This window comes from Ochotona princeps, chromosome 17, assembly GCF_030435755.1.
Source record: "Ochotona princeps isolate mOchPri1 chromosome 17, mOchPri1.hap1, whole genome shotgun sequence".
Lineage (NCBI taxonomy): Eukaryota > Metazoa > Chordata > Mammalia > Lagomorpha > Ochotonidae > Ochotona > Ochotona princeps.
The window spans coordinates 15,435,412-15,457,237 of NC_080848.1; the positions used below are offsets into that span (position 1 = coordinate 15,435,412).

Sequence of the window (21,826 nt, forward strand, 5' to 3'; positions counted from 1 at the left end):
AAGAGTAGAGCTTTTCCAAACTAAAACCTAGAAGACTTAGTCGCCTGTTTGGTTTTGTTCCCCATGTGTATTTCACAAATTGATCACATTGGAATTTGTCTGAAGTTAGAAAATAATTCCTTTGAGAAACACAAAGGAAAGTATCTAATTATCTTGTTACTATTTTTTTCTCTGATGTTTGGGCGTATTTAATGGCTTATAGAGAAGTTAGATGTGGTGGTTTTTGGCAGAAGTAAATGACACTCTGAAACATTGGTTAGATTTTCCTGCCTGGTTTCATGCCAGCTGTATTGAGGCAAAGCCGTTGCTAGGGTTTGATCAGCGATGCAACTGCTCAAAAGTACCACGTGGTGGCAATGGTGTTGCTGCACACACTGGCAGCAAAGCAGTCTCAAGGTAGCAGTAGAAACCCTTATAAAACTGGAATGCATTTCCTCATTCATTAAAAACCTGCAAATCATGAACTCAGAGCATCAGGAAAAAGGAGATGGCTTGTTTTTAGAAGAGGGCAGTCATTTTCCGAAATCAGAAGGAGAAATGGCAGGTGAAGTGATCTGTCGTGCCCTCACTTGCTGGCCGCCATTATACTCCTTACAAAATGAAGTGATAAATGTAGATTTTGGAAAAGTCCTTATGCACCTAATTTCTTTGCATATAAAACACATTAGGCTGGGCCAAACATCTTGACATGAGGCAATAAGCAACAGAGACTCCTAGCTAGAAGAACCTATTGTCTTGAATTAAAGACAATAACTGCCCTTCCAGGCTTTCTTAGCGCTCTTTGAATCCTTCTCTCTACTGATCTGCTTAGAAGGGTAGCACCAGGAAACAAGGCTAAATACAGCACCAGGACAGTGTGCCTGCTACACAATAGAGGGCCAGTAGAACGGAATGAGTTAGCTGTTTGTCTTTTCTGTTACAAACTAAAGCTTACTAGAATCCCAGAAAAGGAATCCTCAATCTGTGGGATTACTGATAGTTATTTATATATATAATATATAAAATACCATAGGAAGGAGAGTCTTTTTCAGTAGCACTCTGAAATTCATATTTTTTTAAAAGCTTTCTTTTTATTGGACAGTCAGATATACAGAGAGGAGGCGAGACAGAGAGGAAGATCTTGTGTCCACTGATTCACCCCCCAAGTGGCCACAGTGGCTGAAACTGCCAATCTGAAACCTGGAGTTTCTTCTGGGTCTCTTACATGGGTGCAGAGTCCCAAGGCTTTGGGCCGTCCTCGACTGCTTTCCCAGAGCACAAGCAGGGAACTGGATGAAAGTAGGGCCACTAGGATTACAGCACGTGCCCATATGGGATCCTGGTGCATGCCAGGCAAGGACTTTAGCTGCCCATTAGGCTATCACATCAGGCCCCCAATTCACAAATTTTTACACAGACAAACAAATGTGTATTTTTAAAGATTTATTTATTTTTTATTGGAAAGGCAGAGAGAAAGCAACAGAAAGATCTTTGATCCATTAGTTCACTCGCCAAATGGGTGTAATGGCTAGAATTGAACCAATCCAAAGCCAACAGCCAGCAGCTTCTCTGTCTCCCATGTGGGTGCAGGCTTTGGGCCATCATACACTGCTATCCCAGGCCATAAGCAGAGAGCTGGATGGGAAGTGGAGCAGACTGGACATGAACCCATTCCCATATAGGATTCAGGTGGCAACTTTACTCAGTATACAGCAGCACCCACCCCTAACATAAATATCTTATAAATCTTACAATGCCAAATCTTTGACAACTCACCTGTGTAAAATACAGACAAGCCTGGTCCAGCCTGATGCTGGGAGGTAGGCACTCAATCCAGGCCTCCCACGCAAACAGCAGGAGCCATCACTTACTGTCTCCCAAGGTACACAGGAACAGGCCGCCGGGGTGGGGAGAGGGATCTGCGCACAGGCACTCCTAAATGGGCTGCAGAGATCCTAACCTAGAGCTTGACTGTTAGGCTAAGTGCCTGCCCCCTCATGCTAATTTTAACTATCAGTGGTGCTTAAGAATGTTAATTATTTTTTTCCACACTCTCTAGCCATCACAGAAAATTAGCAGTTTCAAAAAGACATCACAATAAAGGAACTCCATTTAGGAGTGTTAGAGGATTTTTTTTTCACCCTGTAGCATCTTTCTGAAATAACTTCATGAGTATTAATTATATGAATATGACTAGATTGAAAAGTGTTCATCCAGAACTCTTCATTCCATCCTGGGTGGTTTCAGTTTCTAGGTTAAAATTAGCTGGCATGGCTTCTTTTCACTCTATGGCAAATTTCTTGAAGTGTGTAACTTTCTGGGTGCTGTTTTTCATTTTTGCAGCAGAGGGATGCCATGCAAGATAACCTGCTCAAGCTGCAGCAGGAAATGGCTCGCCTGGAAGCCGTGCTGGAGCAGCACGGGAGCCAGTCTCCTCACACATCCCCTTCCCTGCTCGCACTGGAGTCCTGTGTCTCTGAGGATCAGCTCCATCTACAACAGAACACATCAGGAAAAGGTTCGTAGTATTGGCCACTTACCAAAAGCAAACCATGTTCTTCCCGCCCTCAGCATTTATCGCCTCTGAAAAGTAAGAACCAAGCTGCAGCATTCTGTGGTTTTTACTGAGTCCCTCCATGAGTAATCTTAGGAAGCTCTGGTTTTAGACCACCCTTACAACTAAGTCACCATCAGAGTAAGCCAAGACAAGCATTCATGTCCTTGGCTGGTTGAGCAGGATGTGGCTCTTAGGAAACTGAGTCTAACAGGGGAAATCGGCAATAGATAAACGAATGGTTTCAGAGAACTGTGAGAAAACACTCAGATTTCTTACAAGACTGGCTTCAGGTTACAGAGACTAAGTGAATGTGCTTTCTAATTTATAGAAGCATCCTGTACTTTAGGAAATGCACTTTAATCTGCAGAAGCCCAATTATATACCAGAATCAAATGCTGTCTGGTAATGTTATATTTATCATCAAGGCCAGTGGACCTCTTAGAGGAGACTTGGAGTAAGGCAAGCAAGTGGGATTGATTTCCTATATAGGAAGTGAGAAATGAACACAGAAATAATGTGAGGCAGCTGGTGCAGTGGTATAGTAGGCTAGGCCTCTCCTGTATGGCTTAAATCCCATGTGGGCACTGATTCATGTCCCAGCTGCTCCACTTCATATCTAACTACCTGCTTAAGGCTTATGAAAACAGCAGAGGATACCCCGAGGCCTTGGGTCCCTACACCCATGTGGGAGACCTGGAACAATCTCCTGCCTTTGAATCAGCCCAACTCTGGCTGTTGTAACCATCTAGGGAGTAAACCAGTGAGTGGAACGTTTCTATCTCTCCTATCTCTGTAAATCTTCCTTGCAGATAAAAATGAAGTTTATTTTTAAGGGGAAACATTATGTAAATTAAGGAAAGCAAGATAAAGTTTTGAGTTTTTTTAACTGGAGAGAGAATCCTTCAGGCAGATAGTTAAATAAGGATGGAAAGAGACAGATGCCTAGAGGAGTTGGGCTTGAGGTCCCTGGCAGGGAGCCTGACGCTGCCCAACAGGCAGGGGTGGGGAGCCCGCCCTGCTCCTTGATTTTTGCCCACCTCAGCATGGCTGTGCCTTCCCTGGAACCCCTTCGCATGGTCCTCCAAGGGGCCCCACGACCTTCCCTTGAGTCCGGGATATAAGGCTGCTCATTGTTCAGAGAGTGGCCTTGCTCCCCAAGTGTTTTTATGATCAGGAAGAAACTATAGCTGCTGCATGAGGAGCTAGGAATTCTGTTACTTTGGCAGTGCTTCCAGATGTGTTTCCTTTGTGTCTTCACTGAGTTCATCTCCCAGGTAATGAAGCCCAGAGTCCCGTGCCCAATACAATTTCCTCTTTAACGTGCTTTCACCATCTTCAAGCTAAAAAAAGACCTAAGAACTCCATCGCGCAATATACAGGATGCTATTGTCTGGCTTTGAATATTTGTGTGAATAGGCTATGGCATGTTTGTTTCGTGAAGACCTGTATATAAAATGTTTCTTTCTGACTTTATTTCTCAAACATTTTGAGTGTCAACACTAAAGTTTTGAGTCTTTTTCTCCTCAACTTGGTATGAGAACAAGTAAAACCCAAGTAAATTTCTTCATCAATTTATTTTCTATTTTACTCATGACACGTTTTTCTTTCTTTTTAAAAATTTATTTATTTATTTCAAAGTCAGAATTACAGAGAAGGAGAAACAGAGGTCTTCCATCCGCAGGTTCATTCCTCAAATGGCTGTGATGGTCAGCACTGGATCCAGCAGGAACCAGGCACCAGTTTTTCCTGGGTTTCACAAGGGTGCAAGCACTTGGGCCTTCTGCTGCCAGCATAGCAGAGAGTAGCCTAACATGCTGGCCACAGTGCTGGCCACCCATGAGGTATTTTTAAATAAGTTTTTAAAAATGCCATATTCTTTTTTTTTTAAAGATTAATTTTTTTTATTGGGAAGACAGATATACAGAGAGGAGGACAGACAGAGAGGAAGATCTTCCGTCCGATAATTTACTCCCCAAGTGACTACAACGGGTGGAGTTGAGCTGATCCAAAGCCAGGGAGCTTCTTCCAGGTCTCTCACGCTGGTGCAGGGTCCCAAGGCTTTGGGCCATCATCGACTGCTTTCCCAGGCCACAAGCAGGGAGGTGGGGCCGGGGTTAGAACCGTCACCCATATGGGATCCTGGCACGTGTAAGGTGAGGACTTTAGCCGTTATGCTATCGTGCCAGGCCCTAAGATGCCATATTCTTTTGTAATGAGAACACCCTCTGTTTTAGAATCTTTGTGTTCATGTCTTGCCTTTCACCATAGGTTTTCTCTATTGTATATATCTAAGGGCCATTCCCAGACCTATATAAAATAGGGGGACAAATGTGTGTACTTACTGCAGTAAACTGGATGTGTCTCTCTCTCTAGCTAAAGCTATGTTAAGCACTTTTTTTTTCCTGCTGGGTTTACTGTCATTTAAAAAGAAATATTAGCATGTCTAACATCATAACTCAGTGCAGTAAGAGTGATTTCCAGACCTATCTGAGCTGCTTTGTCCTGCAGTGCTATCCATTCCCGGAAGCACTGGTTACAGAATTCCTTGGGATCCAGGAATGGTTAATTTCGTTTGGTGTGATTCCTTAGAAGTGGCCCATCACTATGTTTCAATTTTTCGGAATTTCTTGGGAGGGAAAGGATGATCCCTGTATTTAAGGTTAAACCTTGTCTACCTTCAGCAGCTGCTGGCTTCAGGCTGAGCCCTGTGTTCCCAGAAACTCACAGATCCAAAAGGATGAATGTAAAGGAAATTAAACATAGTGCATATGAAGATTAACTGAGGAAATCAATGATTATTTTCCCCGAGGCTACCCACTGTCTTTAAAAAAAAAACCAGTTAAATTAATAGAAACCTTTGTTTAAATGTTCTACCTCAATTTATGGAATTTATCTCTTCTAATAAAAGCTTAAAATGAATTAAGGTCATCAGTGACTTTTTTTTAAAAGATTTATTTATTTTATTGGAAAGGCAGATATACAGAGAGGAGGAGAGACAGAGGAAAATCTCCTGTCCAATGAATCACTCCCCAAGTGACCACAACAGCCGGAGCTGAGCTGATCCGAAGCCAGGAGCTTCTTTCAGGTCTCCCACGCAGGTGCAGGATCCCAAGGCTTTGGGCCATCATCGACTGCTTTCCCAGGCCATAAACAGGGAGCTGGATGGGAAATGGGGCCGCCGGGATTAGAACTGGTGCCCATATGGGATCCCGGCATGTTCAATGCAAGGACTTTAGCCACGAGGCTACTGTACCAGGCCCCATCAGTGACTTTTTAATCGTATCAGACATTTGTGATTTTCTAGTGTTCTGCATTTTAAGTAGTTCTACTTGAAGCCAATTCCTGAGAGGGAGTGGTACAGTAACTCATTTGAAGGAATTAATAAATGAAAAGGGTATACTAGAATTTTAGAATGCCTTGGGTCTGTTTTGTGTTCTTTCCCCTACTGTGTCATTTCATCATCATTTTTGTCTGTTATTTCAACATTCCCTATAAGCTGAAACTTAGATTTTTTTGTGTTGATTTTTACTTTTGTTTGATTTTGTTTATTTTTCCTCAGTAATTAAAAAATATTAAGTGAAATGGCACCTTTTTTGGGGGGGGTCTTTTTTTCGCTCTCATCTGATTCCCAGCCTCTCACCCCTTTCTTCACATGGGCAAAAGCTTGTATCCTATGCCATATGATCTTGACTGTGGAGACTGGAGCCAGAAAAAGAATTGTGCTTTGTACTTCCCCAGCTCGCTTCCATTGCTGTCTCAAGGGATTTGGTATTATTTTGTTTGCAGCAAAGATAAAAAATTATTGCATATTCTTGTTTTCATTATCGTTTAAGGTCAAAATAGAAAGATGCTTTTCCCAGCTGAGTGTCTTTATTTGCTCAATTTTAAATGTTCCTTTTATTATCAGTTTTTAATCACTTAGTCCCATTCAATGCTAGCATCTGTCACATCACGAATGTAAAATGTTAGCTGAATGCGTGTTTGAAAACCAATTTGATTGTCACTGATTGCTTCTCTCGAAAAAATTGATGTTATCACCTGAATTATTACCATCAGGACAAACAAACAAAGTAAATTTCTTATTTTTTTTCTCATTCTATTTAAAGCAATATTAACTTCAGAGAATCATAGTGAATCTCCTGTCAGCCATTATCCAGAAAGCCTTTCTGTGGACAAGTTCCCAGTATCTGTGCATGGTTCCAACAGCAACAATATAGGACCAGCAGCTGAAAGGTAAGAAATGTTGGGTGTGGTATCCACAAGACATCTTAGGGACAGGGATAGACCGTGATCCCACCCACTGTTTCCTTTTCCAATTGTATTCTGAAGCCAGGAGCCAGAATCTCCATCCAGGGCTTCCTAGTCCGTGGCACAGACATAGCTACTGGATCCGTAAGCTGCTGCCTCTCTGGGTTTGCATAGGCAGAAAGCTGGATTTGAGCACCAGTGCCAAGTGTCAAATCCAGGTGTTTTGGTGGAGATGCAGGCCTCCTGAGCAGCCACGCGCCTGCCTGCTGAAACCCCTTGGTTGACTATCCGCCATGCTATCTCCAATTTTTTTTTGTTTTCAAATACTTATAACCTTTCACTTCTCTAGGACCTTTGTCTCTTAAACTGGGAATTAATCTTTTGACCCTATACTAGACATAAGCTACAGTATAAGAAATGTGCAGTTAGGTAGACCTTCTCCTTCTGAAGGTCAGGGTAAAATATAGAAATAAAAGCCACAGTGAGTGAGTGGAGCGGCCGTTAAAGTGCCCACACATCACAGTGCCTGGGTCACGGCCCAGCTTCTCTGCTTCCACTCCAGCTTCCTGCTAATGTACTAAGAGGCAGCAGATGATGGCTCAAATACTTGAGTCCATGCTACCCATTTTGGAAAACCAGATTGAACCCTGGGCTCCTGGCTTCAACCTAGGGTAGACCTAGCTGTTGTGTGGATATTTGGGTAGTAAACAAGCAGTTGGAAGATTCTCTTTGTCTCTGTTTCTCTGCCTTTCAAATAAAATTAAAATATTTATAAAAGTTTAAAAACAATAACAGGATCCTGTACCATGATACAGTAGATTAAGCCTCTGCCTGTGGTGCCAGCGTCCCATAAGGGCACAGTTCATGTCACAGCTGCTCCACTTCCCATCCAGCCCCCTGTGGAAATGCCTGGGAAGGCAGTGGAAAATGACCTAAATTCTGGGAACCCTACACGCACCTGGACGTCTGAAAGAAGCTCCAAGTCCCTGGTTTGGACTGGCCCATCTCTAGCTGTTAAACCAGCCGAGAGAAGAGAGAGAGAGAGAAAATAATAAGAAGAAAAACTAATTTAAAGGAAAAAAAAAAAAAACTGAACAAGCCTGGAAGCTGAGAGACAACTTTTCCAAAGTAGTATTTGCCGTGAATAAAATCTCTCCTAAGAATCTAGCAAGTTTGGATGTTCAGATTTTTCTGAAATTCGTTTTCAAATTATTATTGGTATAAAACTGTATAACATTGTATTCGAAAAAAAATATTTTACAGGGCAGGCATTGTGGCACTGCATGGGATGCCCACATCCCATATCCAGATGCCAATTTGCCTTCTGATTACTCTACTTCTTGATGTGTGTGTGTGACTCCTGGAAGGTAGCAGATAATAGCTCAAACACATACACCCCAGGTGGCCCCCGCCCTAGCTGTTGAAGACATTTGGAAAGTAAACCAGGAGGTGAAAAATCTATTTCTTTGCTTTCTTTCCTCTCTTTTACTCTCTCTTTCCTCTCTTTTATGCTGTTCCTCCCACTCCCCCTTCAAATAGAGGAAAATATTTTTTTTTAAAGATTTATTTATTACAGGACCCGGTGCGATAGCGTAGTGGCTAAAATTCTCACCTTGAAGGCGCCAGGATCCCATTTGGGCACCAGTTCTAGTCCCGGCAGCTCCACTTCCCATCCAGCTCCCTGCTTGTGGCCTGGGAAAGCAGTCGAGGATGGCCCAAAGCCTTGGGACCCTGCACCCATGTGGGAGACCTGGAGGACGTTCCTGGCTCCTGGATTTGGATCAGTGCAGCACCGGCCGTTGCGCTCACTTGGGGAGTGAATCATCAGACAGAAGATCTTCCTCTCTGTCTCTCCTCCTCTCTGTATATCTGACTTTGCAATAAAAATAAATAAATCTTTTAAAAATATATTTTTGGACATTGAAAAGTCCAAGCACCCAGCACAATGACCTTGTGGCTAAATCCTCTGTTAAACTTGGATAGAGCAAGTATAGATGAAGCAATTTTTCTGATTTTGTAAGAGATGCCATTTTTAACACATTTATTTGATTTCTAGTGGAATAGTGAGTGACTGGCAGTGGATAATTTGGTCAGATTTTCTGACATGTTTTTAAATAGCTAGGAGATAGCCAGTCCCTAAGAGTAGATATGTCGGCCCTGACATGTTGACAGGAGCGTGAATCCCAGTGTCCAGGCCATCACGTGGGCTCTTTGCTGCTGCTTATGCTGTTCCAGCTGTGAACTGTCTCAGGCTTTGGTGTGATTTGTCCTTTTACAGTTGATAATAATGGTCTTTCTCTTTCATCTGTCTTAGCTGTCCCATTTCCGAATCCCAGTTGTTCAGCAGTGGGGACTACATGGACAGGCACCCTAGCGGTCTTCAGAACAATAACTGCCCAGCTCCAGAAGGGCCCGCTGAGGATGTTGGTGTGGAAGAACAGCAGCTGGAAAAGTCAGAGCCGCAAGATTCAAGGTCACAGTCTTATTTGCCCACACAAGAGACAGGTAATATTTCATCTGCTCCAATGGAAATGACACTTTTATTTTCTCTGAGTCCTATATGAAACTATTGTGACTAATCAGCCTTCTGATTTATTAGTTTATCATGAATGTTTCTTTTATGTTTAAGCCATTTTAGAAAAATAAATTGAATGGTAATCTTAGCTTACTTGAAGATAGCCACAGCTATTAGTCTTTCTATGTTGACTTAACTAATGACATAGGGGATGGGAATAAGTATGTTGTTCAAATGTTAGGAAGGAATTCTACAGTTCTAAGAGTTTTAGGCCTGTCTCATTGACAAATGGCTCAAATCTTGAAGCAAGTTCTTTTTTTAATGTATTAATGAATATAAAGACTATATATCTTCTGCATTGTATATCACTTCTTTTTTTTAAAGATTTATGTGTTTTTATTACAAAGTCAGGTGAGAGACAGAGAGGAAGATATTCTGTCCGATGATTCACTCCCCAGGTGACCACAACGGGCCGGTGCTGTGCCAATCTGAGGCCAGGAGCCAGGAACTTCCTCCAGGTCTCCCACATGGATGAAAGGTCCCAAGGCTTTCGGCTGTCCTCAACTGCTTTCCCAGGCCACAAGACGGTAGCTGATAGGGAAGTAGAGTAGCTGGGACATGAACTGGTGCCCATATGGAATTCTGGCACATGCAAGGTGAAGATTAGCTGCTGAGCCATTGCATAGGCTCTAAAACCTTAATTTATACTATTCATTAAAAGTGATATACAGGGCCCGGTGGCGTGGCCTAGCAGCTAAAGTCCTCGCCTTGAAAGTGCCGGGATCCCATTTGGGCACCGGTTCTAATCCCGGCAGCTCCACTTCCCATCCAGCTCCCTGCTTGTGGTCTGGGAAAGCAGTTGAAGACAGCCCAAAGCCTTGGGACCCTATACCCACATGGGAAATCCAGAAGAAGCTCCTGGCTCCTAGGTTCAGATCGGTTCAACTCGAGCAGTTGCGACCACTTGGGGAGTGAGCCAGCGGATGGAAGATCTTTCTCTGTGTCTCTCCTCTCTGCAAATCTGCCTTCCCAATAAAAATTAAATGTTTAAATAAATCAGTTAATCAAAGTTTTAATCAGTAAAGAAATTTTTAAATTAATTCTAAAAACATACTTTCACAAAAGATGTTATTTGGCATCAAATGTGATATTTGGGTGCATTCATTAGGGGCTTTTTTTTTTTTTTTTAATTTGTTTAAAAGAGTTACTGAGAGGAATACAGAGAGAGAAATCTTCCATCTGCTGGCCCACTGCTAAATGGCCCCCTAGTCAGGGCTGTACCAGGAGCCAAGAGCTTCACCTAGGTCTCCCACATGGGTGCCCAGGACCAAGTACTTGGGCTGTCTCTGCTGCTTTCCCAGGTGCAATAGCAGGCATTTGAATTAGAAGTGAAGCCAATGAGACTCGAACTGGCAACCATAAGGGATGGCAGTACTACAGAGGACAGCTTAATTTGCTACATCACAGCACCAACCTCTGCTATCTTTCTTTGGTCATTTTTTCTTTTTTGATTAAGATTTGTTATTTCTTTGAAAGAGTGACCAGTAGAGAGAGAAAGATCTTCCTTATGCTGATACTGCTAAGATAGGTAAGATAGGCAGGGCCTGTCCAAGCCAAAGCCAGCAACCTGAAACTCCCTCCATCCAGTTTTCCCACAGGAGTAGCAGAGGCCCAAATACTTGAACCATCCTCTCTTGTTTTCACAGCCATATTAGTAAGGAGCTGGATCAGAAATGGCGCAGCAGGGACTAGAACTGGCACCCTGATATAGAATACCCATATTGCAGGCTGCTGCTTAGGCCACTGTGCCATTATGCTGGCCTCTATTTAGCCATTTCAATAAAGTCTTTATTCTTAAAGTAGAATCAATATAAATGTTCCTCAACTTTAATGTGTTAGAAATGTCTCTCTGTTTTATTTTGCATTAATGTTGTACTCAAAAGCTCCACTGAATGAAATGTATCACAGTTTATTGGACTCCTTGGTTGTTTTAAAATTACAAAGGGAAGCCACTAAGCAGTATGTCAGTGTACCCATTTTCCTCTCAAGATAGCTTCACTGGGCTGCACAGTTGTAATTCAAGTTTCATTGTCATGTAAATTATGCTTCTTCCATTCCTTTCAGAGGGCACCTCCTATTTGGAATCTGGAATCAGCCTCTTTGATGACCCCGAACATTCTCCTGAGGATAGAGCCCCTGGACCAGCTCCAATATCTACATTGAAATTACCTGAGTTTGAAGTTGCAGAATTTTCCAAGGGTTCAGCTACTGAGAGCGCTGGGTACAAAGCAGGAAAACAAAGTGTGAGGCTGGGTAAGCCAGAGCTGGCATCCTCAACAGAAAGGAGCGACAAAGCAATGTCCATGGTAGTGTCGGGCCTGACCTCAAAAGAGTTTGTGAGTATATCCATGTGTCTCTCAATGACTGAGGCTTTAATAACGTGCTGTAAATCTGGGAAACACACACACAAGTCTATGTAACTTTCATTACTGAATCCTGAAGTTTGCATCAAGAAAATGCTATTGTATGGATTATCTTTTTAGCTCATTTCCTGAGAAAATATGTATTAAATATTAACCAAAAAGAAATTATATACTTCAGGTTATGATATAAAGCTTTTGAATTTGCATTTTCTTTTTGTCTAATGAAGCAAGTAGGCATCTTTTTCCTTCTGCAGTTCACATGTGAATAAACTTCCCAGCATGTTTAACTAGATCCAGACTGGTTCCAAGCATCCTGACAGACAGTGGCATGACTCCAGTCTGTGTTCGTCTTGATGTTGGCTTGTAAGACAGTTATTTAATCGCCTGTCTTGTCATGTCTGCCCTCCAGCACCTTTTTCTATTAGGAATTTGGCATCTCGGTGGGCCTCTCATGCCAGAAGTGGGAGTTGTTTCACACGGTGGAAAAATACCTGTTAAAATGGAGACCACTGAAACCTCATTTCTGCCTGAGCTGCTTCTAGGTTTCAGACATCCTTGGAAATTTTCCTATAATTAATTATCCTTGATGTCATTTTATAATTGAATAAGTATTTCTTTAAAGTATGATAACACCCCAGATTGTCAAATGGGTTAAAATGATATGAGTGGCTGTTTCTTGCACGCTGAGAGATAACTGAGTAATACTGGAATATTCACTAATATATCCTTCGTAGGTTAAGAACCATTTCTCAAGTTTAGTTCTCTGTGGCTGGGGACTTAGCTTAACCTCCATGACTAGATATTCCCTCCGTAGAAAGGGTAAAGTAAGCTGTGTGTTCCGTGAGACACAGTGAATAAGTGCAAGAGGATGGCTGTTAACAATATCAGCTCACAGATCGATTCCTACACTAGCAATGTGCCCCAAAACTTTTTTTAAAAAATATTTTTATTGCAAAGGCAGATTGACAGAAACAGGAAACTTCCATCTGCTGGTTCCCTCCCCAAGTGGCTGCAACAGCCAGAGCTGAGTCATTGCAGAGCCAGGAACACTCATGTGGGTACAGGGTCTCAAGGCCTTGGGCCATCCTCCACTGGTTTCTCAGGCCATAAACAAAGAGCTGGGTGGGAAATGGAGCAGCTGGGAAACACACCAGCGGCCATGTGGGATCCTGGCGCTTGCAAAGGGTATTAGCCAATTGAGCCCTCACACTGTATCTGTCTAAATGACTCTTATCACTTCTTTGTGTAGTTAGAACTTCCATTTATTCACTGAAAATTAGCTTTCCTTATTCCTTTGTTTTGTGAGTTCATCTCAAAAGATGGCTATAGTGGTCTGATTTTTCTGGCCCTGGCAATTCTGAGTTGCAAATTGGACTGCAAGCGGCTTGGGTATGTGTTGCCTTAAACAAGCAGTGAGGGAAACCTTGGGCTCCATTCAGACCTGCTGAAGTGTGGTAAATTTATGATGAAAGCTACTGACTGTATTACACATGATTAATTCTGAAGCCTGTATTAAGATGATCTTTTCAGCAGTTGCTCTTCTTACTGAGCACTGTCTTATGGCTGGGATTTCAGCAATTAATCAGTTCAGAATTGCTAATGATCCTGGCAGAGGGCAGTGGCAAGATGGGAGGATGTCGTTAAATCCAGCCTGCCTTTTCTTAGCACCCAGTGGAGTATGGAGTAAGCTTGAAGAGAGATGGGTGGCCTCCATTGAAATATTGTGTGACACATTAATATTGTGTGGATGTGGGTGACCATGGCCAGTAAAGGATAACCCTTGGAAAAAGAAGTTATTTACCATCCAGAAGCTACCAATTGTGTCAGCTATGCAATTGGTTTGTATTTGGTTGATAGATAATAACTAGAGAACTCTGGATTGTGGCTTTTTTCCATTCCTTAAGAGAGAATTAATAGTTGTTATTGTTTGTTTCTTTGAAGACTTGAAGATTTACTTGCTTTCATTTGAAAAGCAGATTTTACGGAGAGAGGCGGTTCTTGCAGTATCACTCCCCAAATGGCCACAATGGCCAGAGCTGAACTGATCCGAGTTGGAAGCCAGGAGTTACTTCCAGGTCTCCCATGTGGGTGCAGGGTACTGAGGACTTGGGCCATCCCCTACTGCTTTCCCAGGCCATTAACAAAGAGCTGAATCAGAAGTAGAGCAGCTAGGACATAAACCAGTACCATGTGGGAGGTGAGCAACACAGGGCAGAGGATTAGATTGCTGTGCCACAATGCCAGTCCCAGAATGAATAGTTTTTACACTTAGCTGTACTAGCATCTTTATTTGACTGTTTTGTAACTATCAGAATCGAATTGCTTTTTTCTGTTTTAAAGATTTATTTACTTTATTCAAAAGACAAAAGGAATGAGATCTTCCATCTGCTAGTTCACTTCCCCAACGCCTGTTAAGATAACAGCTCAAAACTCCATCCAGGTTTCCCACATGGTTGCAATTACCGAAGTACTAGGATGGGCAACTGGTGCTTTCTCAGTCAGGAAGCTTAACTGGAAGTATAATAGTCAGGACTCTTGCAAGCAATAGCTTAACCCACTGCTAAGCCCCTGAATCATTGTTTTAAACTGTGTTATCTATAGTATTGCTTTCTATACATTCTTAAAGTATAAGCTAAGGGACTAGTGTTGTAGCTTAAGAGCTTACGCTGCTGCCTGAACAGCCAGCATCCCCCTGATTGCTCTATTTTCTAACCAACTCACTGCTAATGCAGCAGAGAAAGAAGCACAAAATGGCCCAAGTACCTGAGCCCCAGCACCCATGTGGAGACCTGAAAGAAGCTCCTGGTTTTGGACTTTGGCCTGGCCCGGCCGTGGCTGGTGTAACCATCTGGGGGTTGAACCAGTGGATGGAATGTCTATCTCTACCTGTGTCTGTAACTCTTCCTTTGAAATAAAGAAAATAATAATTTTTTTTTAAGTATAAGCTGATAAGTCTAAATTATGCTACAGTGTCCTACACAAAGAAACTGTCAGCTTATTAAAGGGAAAATTAGTATTATTTTTGAAGCTTGGATTTTAGTTCCTTGTCTTACAGAGTCTTCCTCTAATTTTACTTAGTTTTAATTAAATTATTTACTTTGAAGCTGGGGTCGTGGTATAATAAAAAAGAAAAAAATGTATCTTTTCTGAGAGAAGTAGAGATTCAAAACTAGGGAAACTAATACTTTAAATTGTGCATTGGAGTTACTTGCTGTAATGCAGTATTTGCTTTGATTTCAGTCACTGGTGCAAAAGTTTGCCAAGAAATTCCACATCACTCTAAATAATGTAATTACCGAAGAGACTACTCATGTCATTATGAAAACAGGTATGCCAAGAATCTTTACAGAATATGCTACATCTTTTATATAAAATCATATTAAAAATATGTTCCAATTTTAGTATACCTGCTGCCGAAGCAAGCACTAAAAATACGAATATAGGTTGAGCATCCCTAATCTGAAAATCCAAAATCTGAAATATTTTGAGCAATGGTATGACATCGTAATTGATACATGTAGCAACTGGGCTCACGTGATGGGTCACAGTTAAAACATATGTGCACTAAAAATATGGTATAGATTCCCTTCAGGTTACATGTGTAAGTCATGTATCAGATCTGAATGCAGCGCCTTAGACCGCTTGGCCATCCTGACACCTCATGTATCAGATCTAACAGGATGTGTTTCATGTTTAGGTTTGGATTCTGTCACCAAGGTAGCTCATATGTTGACTATGCAAATATTCCAAAATCTCTAACAGGCTGTTCCCCAGTGTCTTGGAAAGGGATACTCAACCTGTGTTTGTTAAGCATGGCCTAGGTTATTGTCTTCCAATAGTCAGTCACTGCCCTATGAAAAACAAATGAGTTTTATCACTTCCTGACCCTCTTGTACTTTAGCTTAAGATTTGGAGCATCCTTCAACTTTCAGACCAAGGGTGGTCTCCCAATGAAACTGTTGAATTTGTCTGGACAATAAGATGCTGGACTCTGTGTGTGATTCATGCCCTCAATGAAGGATTCATGACTAGTTATGATCTGTACTACTGTAACAATATGGGGGAATTCAATATGGGGGAGTGGTTGGGAGAATCCCAGAGCCTATGAAACTGTCATGAAATGAAATTTAAATTTGGAGCATCTTGAGCCCATTTGCCTGCCGGGACCACACTGGCTGACAGCCTTGCTGATGCGGCAGTGCCTGTGTCCTACAGTAACAACTGAGGCCGAGCAGGTACAGGGCAGAAACCTTCACTCAAATCTAGAGAGCCTCCCTGCATGGAACACTTGGTTTGAGAATTGTTCAGTTTTGAAGAAGGAACTTTAGTAGCTCTGACATTGCTTTGACCTGTAATAACATGTTTATTCATTCACTTTTATTTGTTTGAAAGGCAGAGTGGCAGGCAGGGGATTTCCATCTGCTGGTTCACTCCCTACATGCCCAGAGCAGTTGGGGCTGGGCTAAGCCGAAGCTAGGAGTCAGAAACTCCATGTGGGGCTCCCAGGTGGGCGGCAGACTCAGGTACTTAAGCAGTCTAGCATCTGCTGCCTCCCAGGGGCGTCAGCAGAAAGCTATAGCTAAAGCAGAGGTGGAAGCAAAAATGAATCTCAGGTACTTCCATATGGGATGCAACCATCCCAGGTGATGGCTTTCTTAACCCACTACACAACGGTACCAATCTATATTTATTTATTTATCTATATCTGTCTGAGAAATGGAAAGAAATAGAAAGAACTCTCATCTGCTGGTTCATTGCCCAAATGCTTAGGTGTGTCAGTGCTGGGCTGAGACAGTTGGAAGCAGAGAACTCAATCCAGCTCTCTCTCCTGTGTGGTGGTAGGAACTCATGAGCTCTCACTACTGCCTCATGGGAGTCTGCATAACCAGGAAACTGTAGTCAGGAGGAGGAGACATGTATCACACCCAGGTATTCAAATATGGAATGAGGGACCAGTGCTGTGGTACAGTAGACTAAACTTCCAAGATCTACAGCTCTGGCATTCCCATAGGAGTGCCATTTCGAGTCCCGCCTGCTCTACTTCCAGTCCATCTGCCTGCTTATAGCCTGAGAAGGCGGCAGAGGAAGGCCCTAGCACCCAGCTGGGAGATCCAGGCTCCTGGCTTCGGATTGACTCAGTTCTGGCCATTGCAGCCATTTGGGCAATGAACCAGTTAATGGAAGATCTCTCTCCTCTAACTTCACCTTTCAAATAAAAATAAAATTTTTAAATTAAATGAAATATGGATGGTTAAAGGCCACATATCTCCATCTTCTACTTTTTACATTTTAATTATGATTTACATGATAAAAGGGGCATCTGGGAGTTTTTAGTTGCTATAACCTAAATCTGAGTAAACAATCAGAATACTGAAAAAGCTTATTTAATTAACTCCAAAGTTTTCAATTCTGCAGTTTTTTTCTTTTAAGATGTATTTATGTGTAGCCTAGCGGCTAAAGTCCTCACCTTGAACGCCCTGGAATCCCATATAGGCGCCAGTTCTAGTCCCAGCAGTTCCACTTCCCATCCAGCTTCCTGCCTGTGGTCTGGGAAAGCAGTCAGGGACAACCCAGCACAGAGCGGCCTTTGTGCTCACTTGGGGAGTGAATCATCGGACGGAGGATCTTCCTCTCTGTCTCTCCTCCTCTCTGTATATCTGACTTTGTAATAAAAAATAAATCTTTAAAAAAAAAAAAGATGTATTTATGCAAAAAGCAGAGTTACAGAAAGAGAGGGAGAGACCGAGAGAGATCTTCCATCTGCAAGTACAATCCCCAAATGGCGGCACCAGCCAGGGCTGGACTAGGCCACGCCAGGAGCCAGGAATTCCATCCAGGTCTGCACATGGGTAGCAGAGTCCCAGGTATTTGGATCATTTTCCACTGCTTTCCCAGGTGTATTATCAGGGAGCTGGACCAGAAGTGAAGCAGTCGGGACACAAATCAACCTTCAAATGGAATGCTAGCATTGCAGGCAGCAGCTTAACCAGCGGTCCCATGCCAGCGCCTGGTTCTATGAATATTTCAATAATATTTATTCATTTATTTCAAAGTTCCCTATCTAGTATATTTATTGCTTAGTTTAAGTCTTTATAGGTGTCCTAAATATAGGTTGGTTGTACCTCATGGATTAAGACAGTCACTGACAAACTAGAGAATGTATGCAGGCAAAGATGGGGAAAGGAACTCAGTGCTAGTGAAGAGGAAAAGAAGGAAGGCATTCGAAGATGTTAGAGATGATAACCGTCTTCAGAGCGCTGAGGAAGTGGTACCTGGAAGCAGAGTTACATGTGTACAAGGACCATGGGATGGAGGATGCAGCAGATGCTTATCACGGCTCCACTCCATTCTGACAGCGGTTCTCTGAACCTGCTAGGCCACTGTCAGGATGTTCCTGTGCACGGAGCTGCCGCTGCTCCAACAGAGGCTCCAGGCCCCTGATGCTTACTGTGTTCAAACCTCTGAAGCCTGATGCTTCTGTCTCGTCCTGGGGCCAGACAGTGGGACACATTGCAACCAGGTGTCAGGACAAGGAACCACAAACTAATGACTGATTTAGAGGCAAATATCATTAATATTTGATATAAAGCTCTAGTTGTAGGTTTGGGTCAAAGCTGGTGAAAGGCGAAAAGAAAGTTTTAAAATGCGAATTAAGTCCAAAGTAGTTCAGTCTTTAAGTTCAAAGCCAATACAACATTCACTACTTTTGAACTGAAAAGGAGAAAAAAGAAAGTTTAAAGCATGTTATTAGGGCTTGGCAGCGTGGCCTAGTGGCTAAGGTCCTCGCCTTGATCCCATATGGCCGCTGGTTCTGATCCCGGCAGCTCCACTTCCTCTCTATCTCTCCTCCTCTCAGTATATCTGACTTGGTAATAAAAATAAAATAAATCTTTAAAAAAAAAAAAAAAAAAAAACAATTTCAAAAAAAAAAAAAGCATGTTATTAAATCTACTTTTGGCAACAGTTAAACAAAAAACTTCAAAAATTATGAGAAATTCTAACAGAGAATGGCCGCTGCTGCTACTTGCAGGTGGCCCGCTGTGTTCAGGATTAAGTGGAATACATTTCTGCTATTTAAAGCTACATAGCCCTGACTCTGTGTACTTAGTCCTTCAAAGAGTCTTTGAAACACTAGGAAACACAACACAAGTGATCCTTCAGTTACTGCTTTCTGAAATAACTTGTATCAGAAAGAAAATTATGAAAATACTTTGTATTTTTCCTGTCCCTCTCAAGAGTATTGTGGGCTTAGGATTTCTGGAGATGAACGTTGGTCACATTAATTGACATTGCAGATTTAGGATTTCCACAACGTTATTTGCTTCTCCTTCATGTTTCAAAAATCCAGTAGGGTAAATCTTCTCCATTCTTGTTCGTCTATGTAACTGCCATTGATAAATCCTTGAGCATGACAATGGAAACTTTTACTTGGGTTGGCATCGGGAAGACGGGGCAGGCATTTCATCTGATCTTAAAGTTTATGTGTGCCTCTTCCAGGCTTCAGAGACCTGTACCTGCTGGTTATAATTAGTGGTGCTTCTGGCCTCTGATTTTTAGCACCGGGGATGTCAGAGTCACCCACCCAGATTGATCTTGAGAGCAAAAAGAGCTGCAGCTATTTAGGTTCTCAGAGGAACACTTCCTGATGCTGTTTTCTTCTTTTAATCCTTTGGATGTTTTTCATTCTGTAGATGCTGAATTTGTGTGTGAACGGACACTGAAATATTTTTTGGGAATTGCAGGAGGAAAATGGATAGTTAGCTATTTCTGTAAGTACAACACAGTTTCTTCCCTCCTCCCTTTAACACTTCAGAATTACGTTCTTGCACCTAACATTTTAACATGTAAGGTTTTTGCTGTTGCTGATTCTGAATTACCGAAAGGTCTTTAATGGTGCCACGCAGCTAGCTTTATCGTTCATGCACATCACTTTGTTCAGATAAGCTGGTGATGTTGGGGAAATGGATTTCTGTTATAACTAATAGGACCTAATCTGCTCCTAGCGATGTTAGCATATGAACTAAGGGGTTGCTTAATAGTGAGCAGAAATATGTGTGCAATCAACAATTTTATAATGTTTAAATTAAGCATTGAATCTCTGCCACGGCTGTATTAAAGAACTGTGGCTTTAGAGGGAGAAGAGTTACCAATTCTTCCTACACTTTCTGAGCAACTGGCTGAGCTCTATTTCCTTAAAAAGTGTTTGTGCTTCTGCTCTTTGTGACCTGTCTTTTCTGCGGTCTCTTCAGGGGTGATCCAGTCTATGAAAGAAAGAAAGATGCTGGATGAGGTGGGTACTTGATGTTACTAACTAATCAGAGACTTGATGCCACTGAGACAACTAATAAAAAACAAAACTTACCAACTTCCTTTCCTCAATACAGCACTCTCCCCGAATTTTCCTTGAGTCTGGGGATTATCAAGACATTTTCTGTTATTATTAACTTGTTCCAGATTTCAAAAGAAGGAGTCCTTTCCTGGGGGTGAAGGAAAGAAACTTACCAAGCAGAAGAAAGATTGCTGGGAAGAAGATACATTGTGCATCTTGTAAAAACTGTTCACTGTTGTTGGAAGAAAAGTCCTGCATATCAACATGCAAATGTTATCTGTTTAGAAATCAGATTTCTTTTTTTCTTTTTTTTTAAGATTTATTTATTTTATTACAAAGTCAGATACACAGAGAGGAGGAGAAACAGAGAGGAAGATCTTCCGTCCGATGATTCACTCCCCAAGTGAGCCACAACGGCCGGTGCCCGCCGATCCGAAGCCGGGAACCTGGAACCTCTTCCGGGTGTCCTACATGCAGGTGCAGGGTCCCAAAGCTTTGGGCCGTCCTCGACTGCTTTTTCAGGCCACAAGCAGGGAGCTGGGTGGGAAGTGTAGCCACCGGGATTAGAACCGGCGCCCATATGGGTTCCCGGGGTGTTCAAGGCAAGGACTTTATACGCTAGGCCACACCGCTGGGCCCAGAAATCAGATTTTTTAAGAGATGTTGCTCTTTGTGATGCTGAGAACAGTGAGAGGTAAATAAGACAGAGTGTAAGAGGAGGAATAATTTTAGAACAGCCATCCAAGAGCTGCTGCAAGCAAGAGGTAGACAAAATAAAATTAGCAAACTTTCAGTGTGTATTTGTAAATAATTAAATGGCATTTTGTTGGTTTGAACTTTCATTTAGTGACTGTTTGGAGGAACCTCTTTTTTTCCAGGCCTTAGAAATACGACAGTAGGGGCCCGGCGGCATGGCCTAGCAGCTAAGGTCCTCGCCTTGAACGCCCCGGGATCCCATGTGGGCGCCGGTTCTGGTCCCGGCAGCTTCACTTCCCATCCAGCTCCCTGCTTGTGGCCTGGGAAAGCAGTTGGGGAAGACCCAATGCATTGGGGCCCTGCGCCCGTGTGGGAGACCTGGAAGAGGTTCTGGGTTCCCGGCATCGGATCGGCGCGCACCGGCCTGTTGCGGCTCGCTTGGAGAGTGAATCATCGGACGGAGGATCTTCCTCTCTGTCTCTCCTCCTCTCTGTATATCTGACTTTGTAATAAAAACAAATAAATCTTTTTAAAAAAAAAAGGAAAAAAAAAGAAATATAACAGTACACGGGCCCGGCACGAAAGTGTAGTGGTTAAAGTCCTCACCTTGCACACGCCGGGATCCCATATGGTCGCTGGTTCTAATCCTGGCAGCCCTGCTTCCCATCCAGCCCCCTGCTTGTGGCCTAGGAAAGCAGTTGAGGATGGCCCAAAGCCTTGGGACCCTGCACCCACGAGGGAGACCTGGAAGAAGCTGCTGGCTCCAGATCAGCTCAGCTCTGGCTGTTGCGGCCACTTTGAGAGTGAATCGACAGATGAAGATCTTCCTCTCTGTCTCTCCTCCTCTCAGTATATCTGACTTTCCAATAAAAAATAAGTAAATCTTAACAAAAAAAATACAGAAATTAAAATACGGTAAGCCCCAGTGAGAAGAGCTGGCTGTTAGTTTCTACACACAAAGACGCTCAAGCAAATTGATTTCAGATCTGGTCATTTCACCCAGCCCAGTAAAAAATGATTTTATTTATTTTTGATCAAAACTCTGGTGATTCTAAATACCTTAAATACAATGTGTCTGT

General features: G+C 42.6%; 1 protein-coding gene across 1 annotated transcript in view; it reads left to right on the forward strand.

The window, feature by feature from the left end:
- BRCA1 (BRCA1 DNA repair associated) overlaps positions 1 to 21,826 on the forward strand; it is a 66,486-nt gene that overhangs the window by 34,433 nt on the left and 10,227 nt on the right. The window contains exons 10-16 of the mRNA XM_058675394.1: positions 2,323 to 2,497; positions 6,643 to 6,769; positions 9,099 to 9,289; positions 11,424 to 11,695; positions 14,963 to 15,050; positions 19,414 to 19,491; positions 19,972 to 20,012. Coding sequence (XP_058531377.1) covers positions 2,323 to 2,497; positions 6,643 to 6,769; positions 9,099 to 9,289; positions 11,424 to 11,695; positions 14,963 to 15,050; positions 19,414 to 19,491; positions 19,972 to 20,012 — 972 coding nt within the window. The remainder of the gene's footprint in view (positions 1 to 2,322; positions 2,498 to 6,642; positions 6,770 to 9,098; positions 9,290 to 11,423; positions 11,696 to 14,962; positions 15,051 to 19,413; positions 19,492 to 19,971; positions 20,013 to 21,826) is intronic.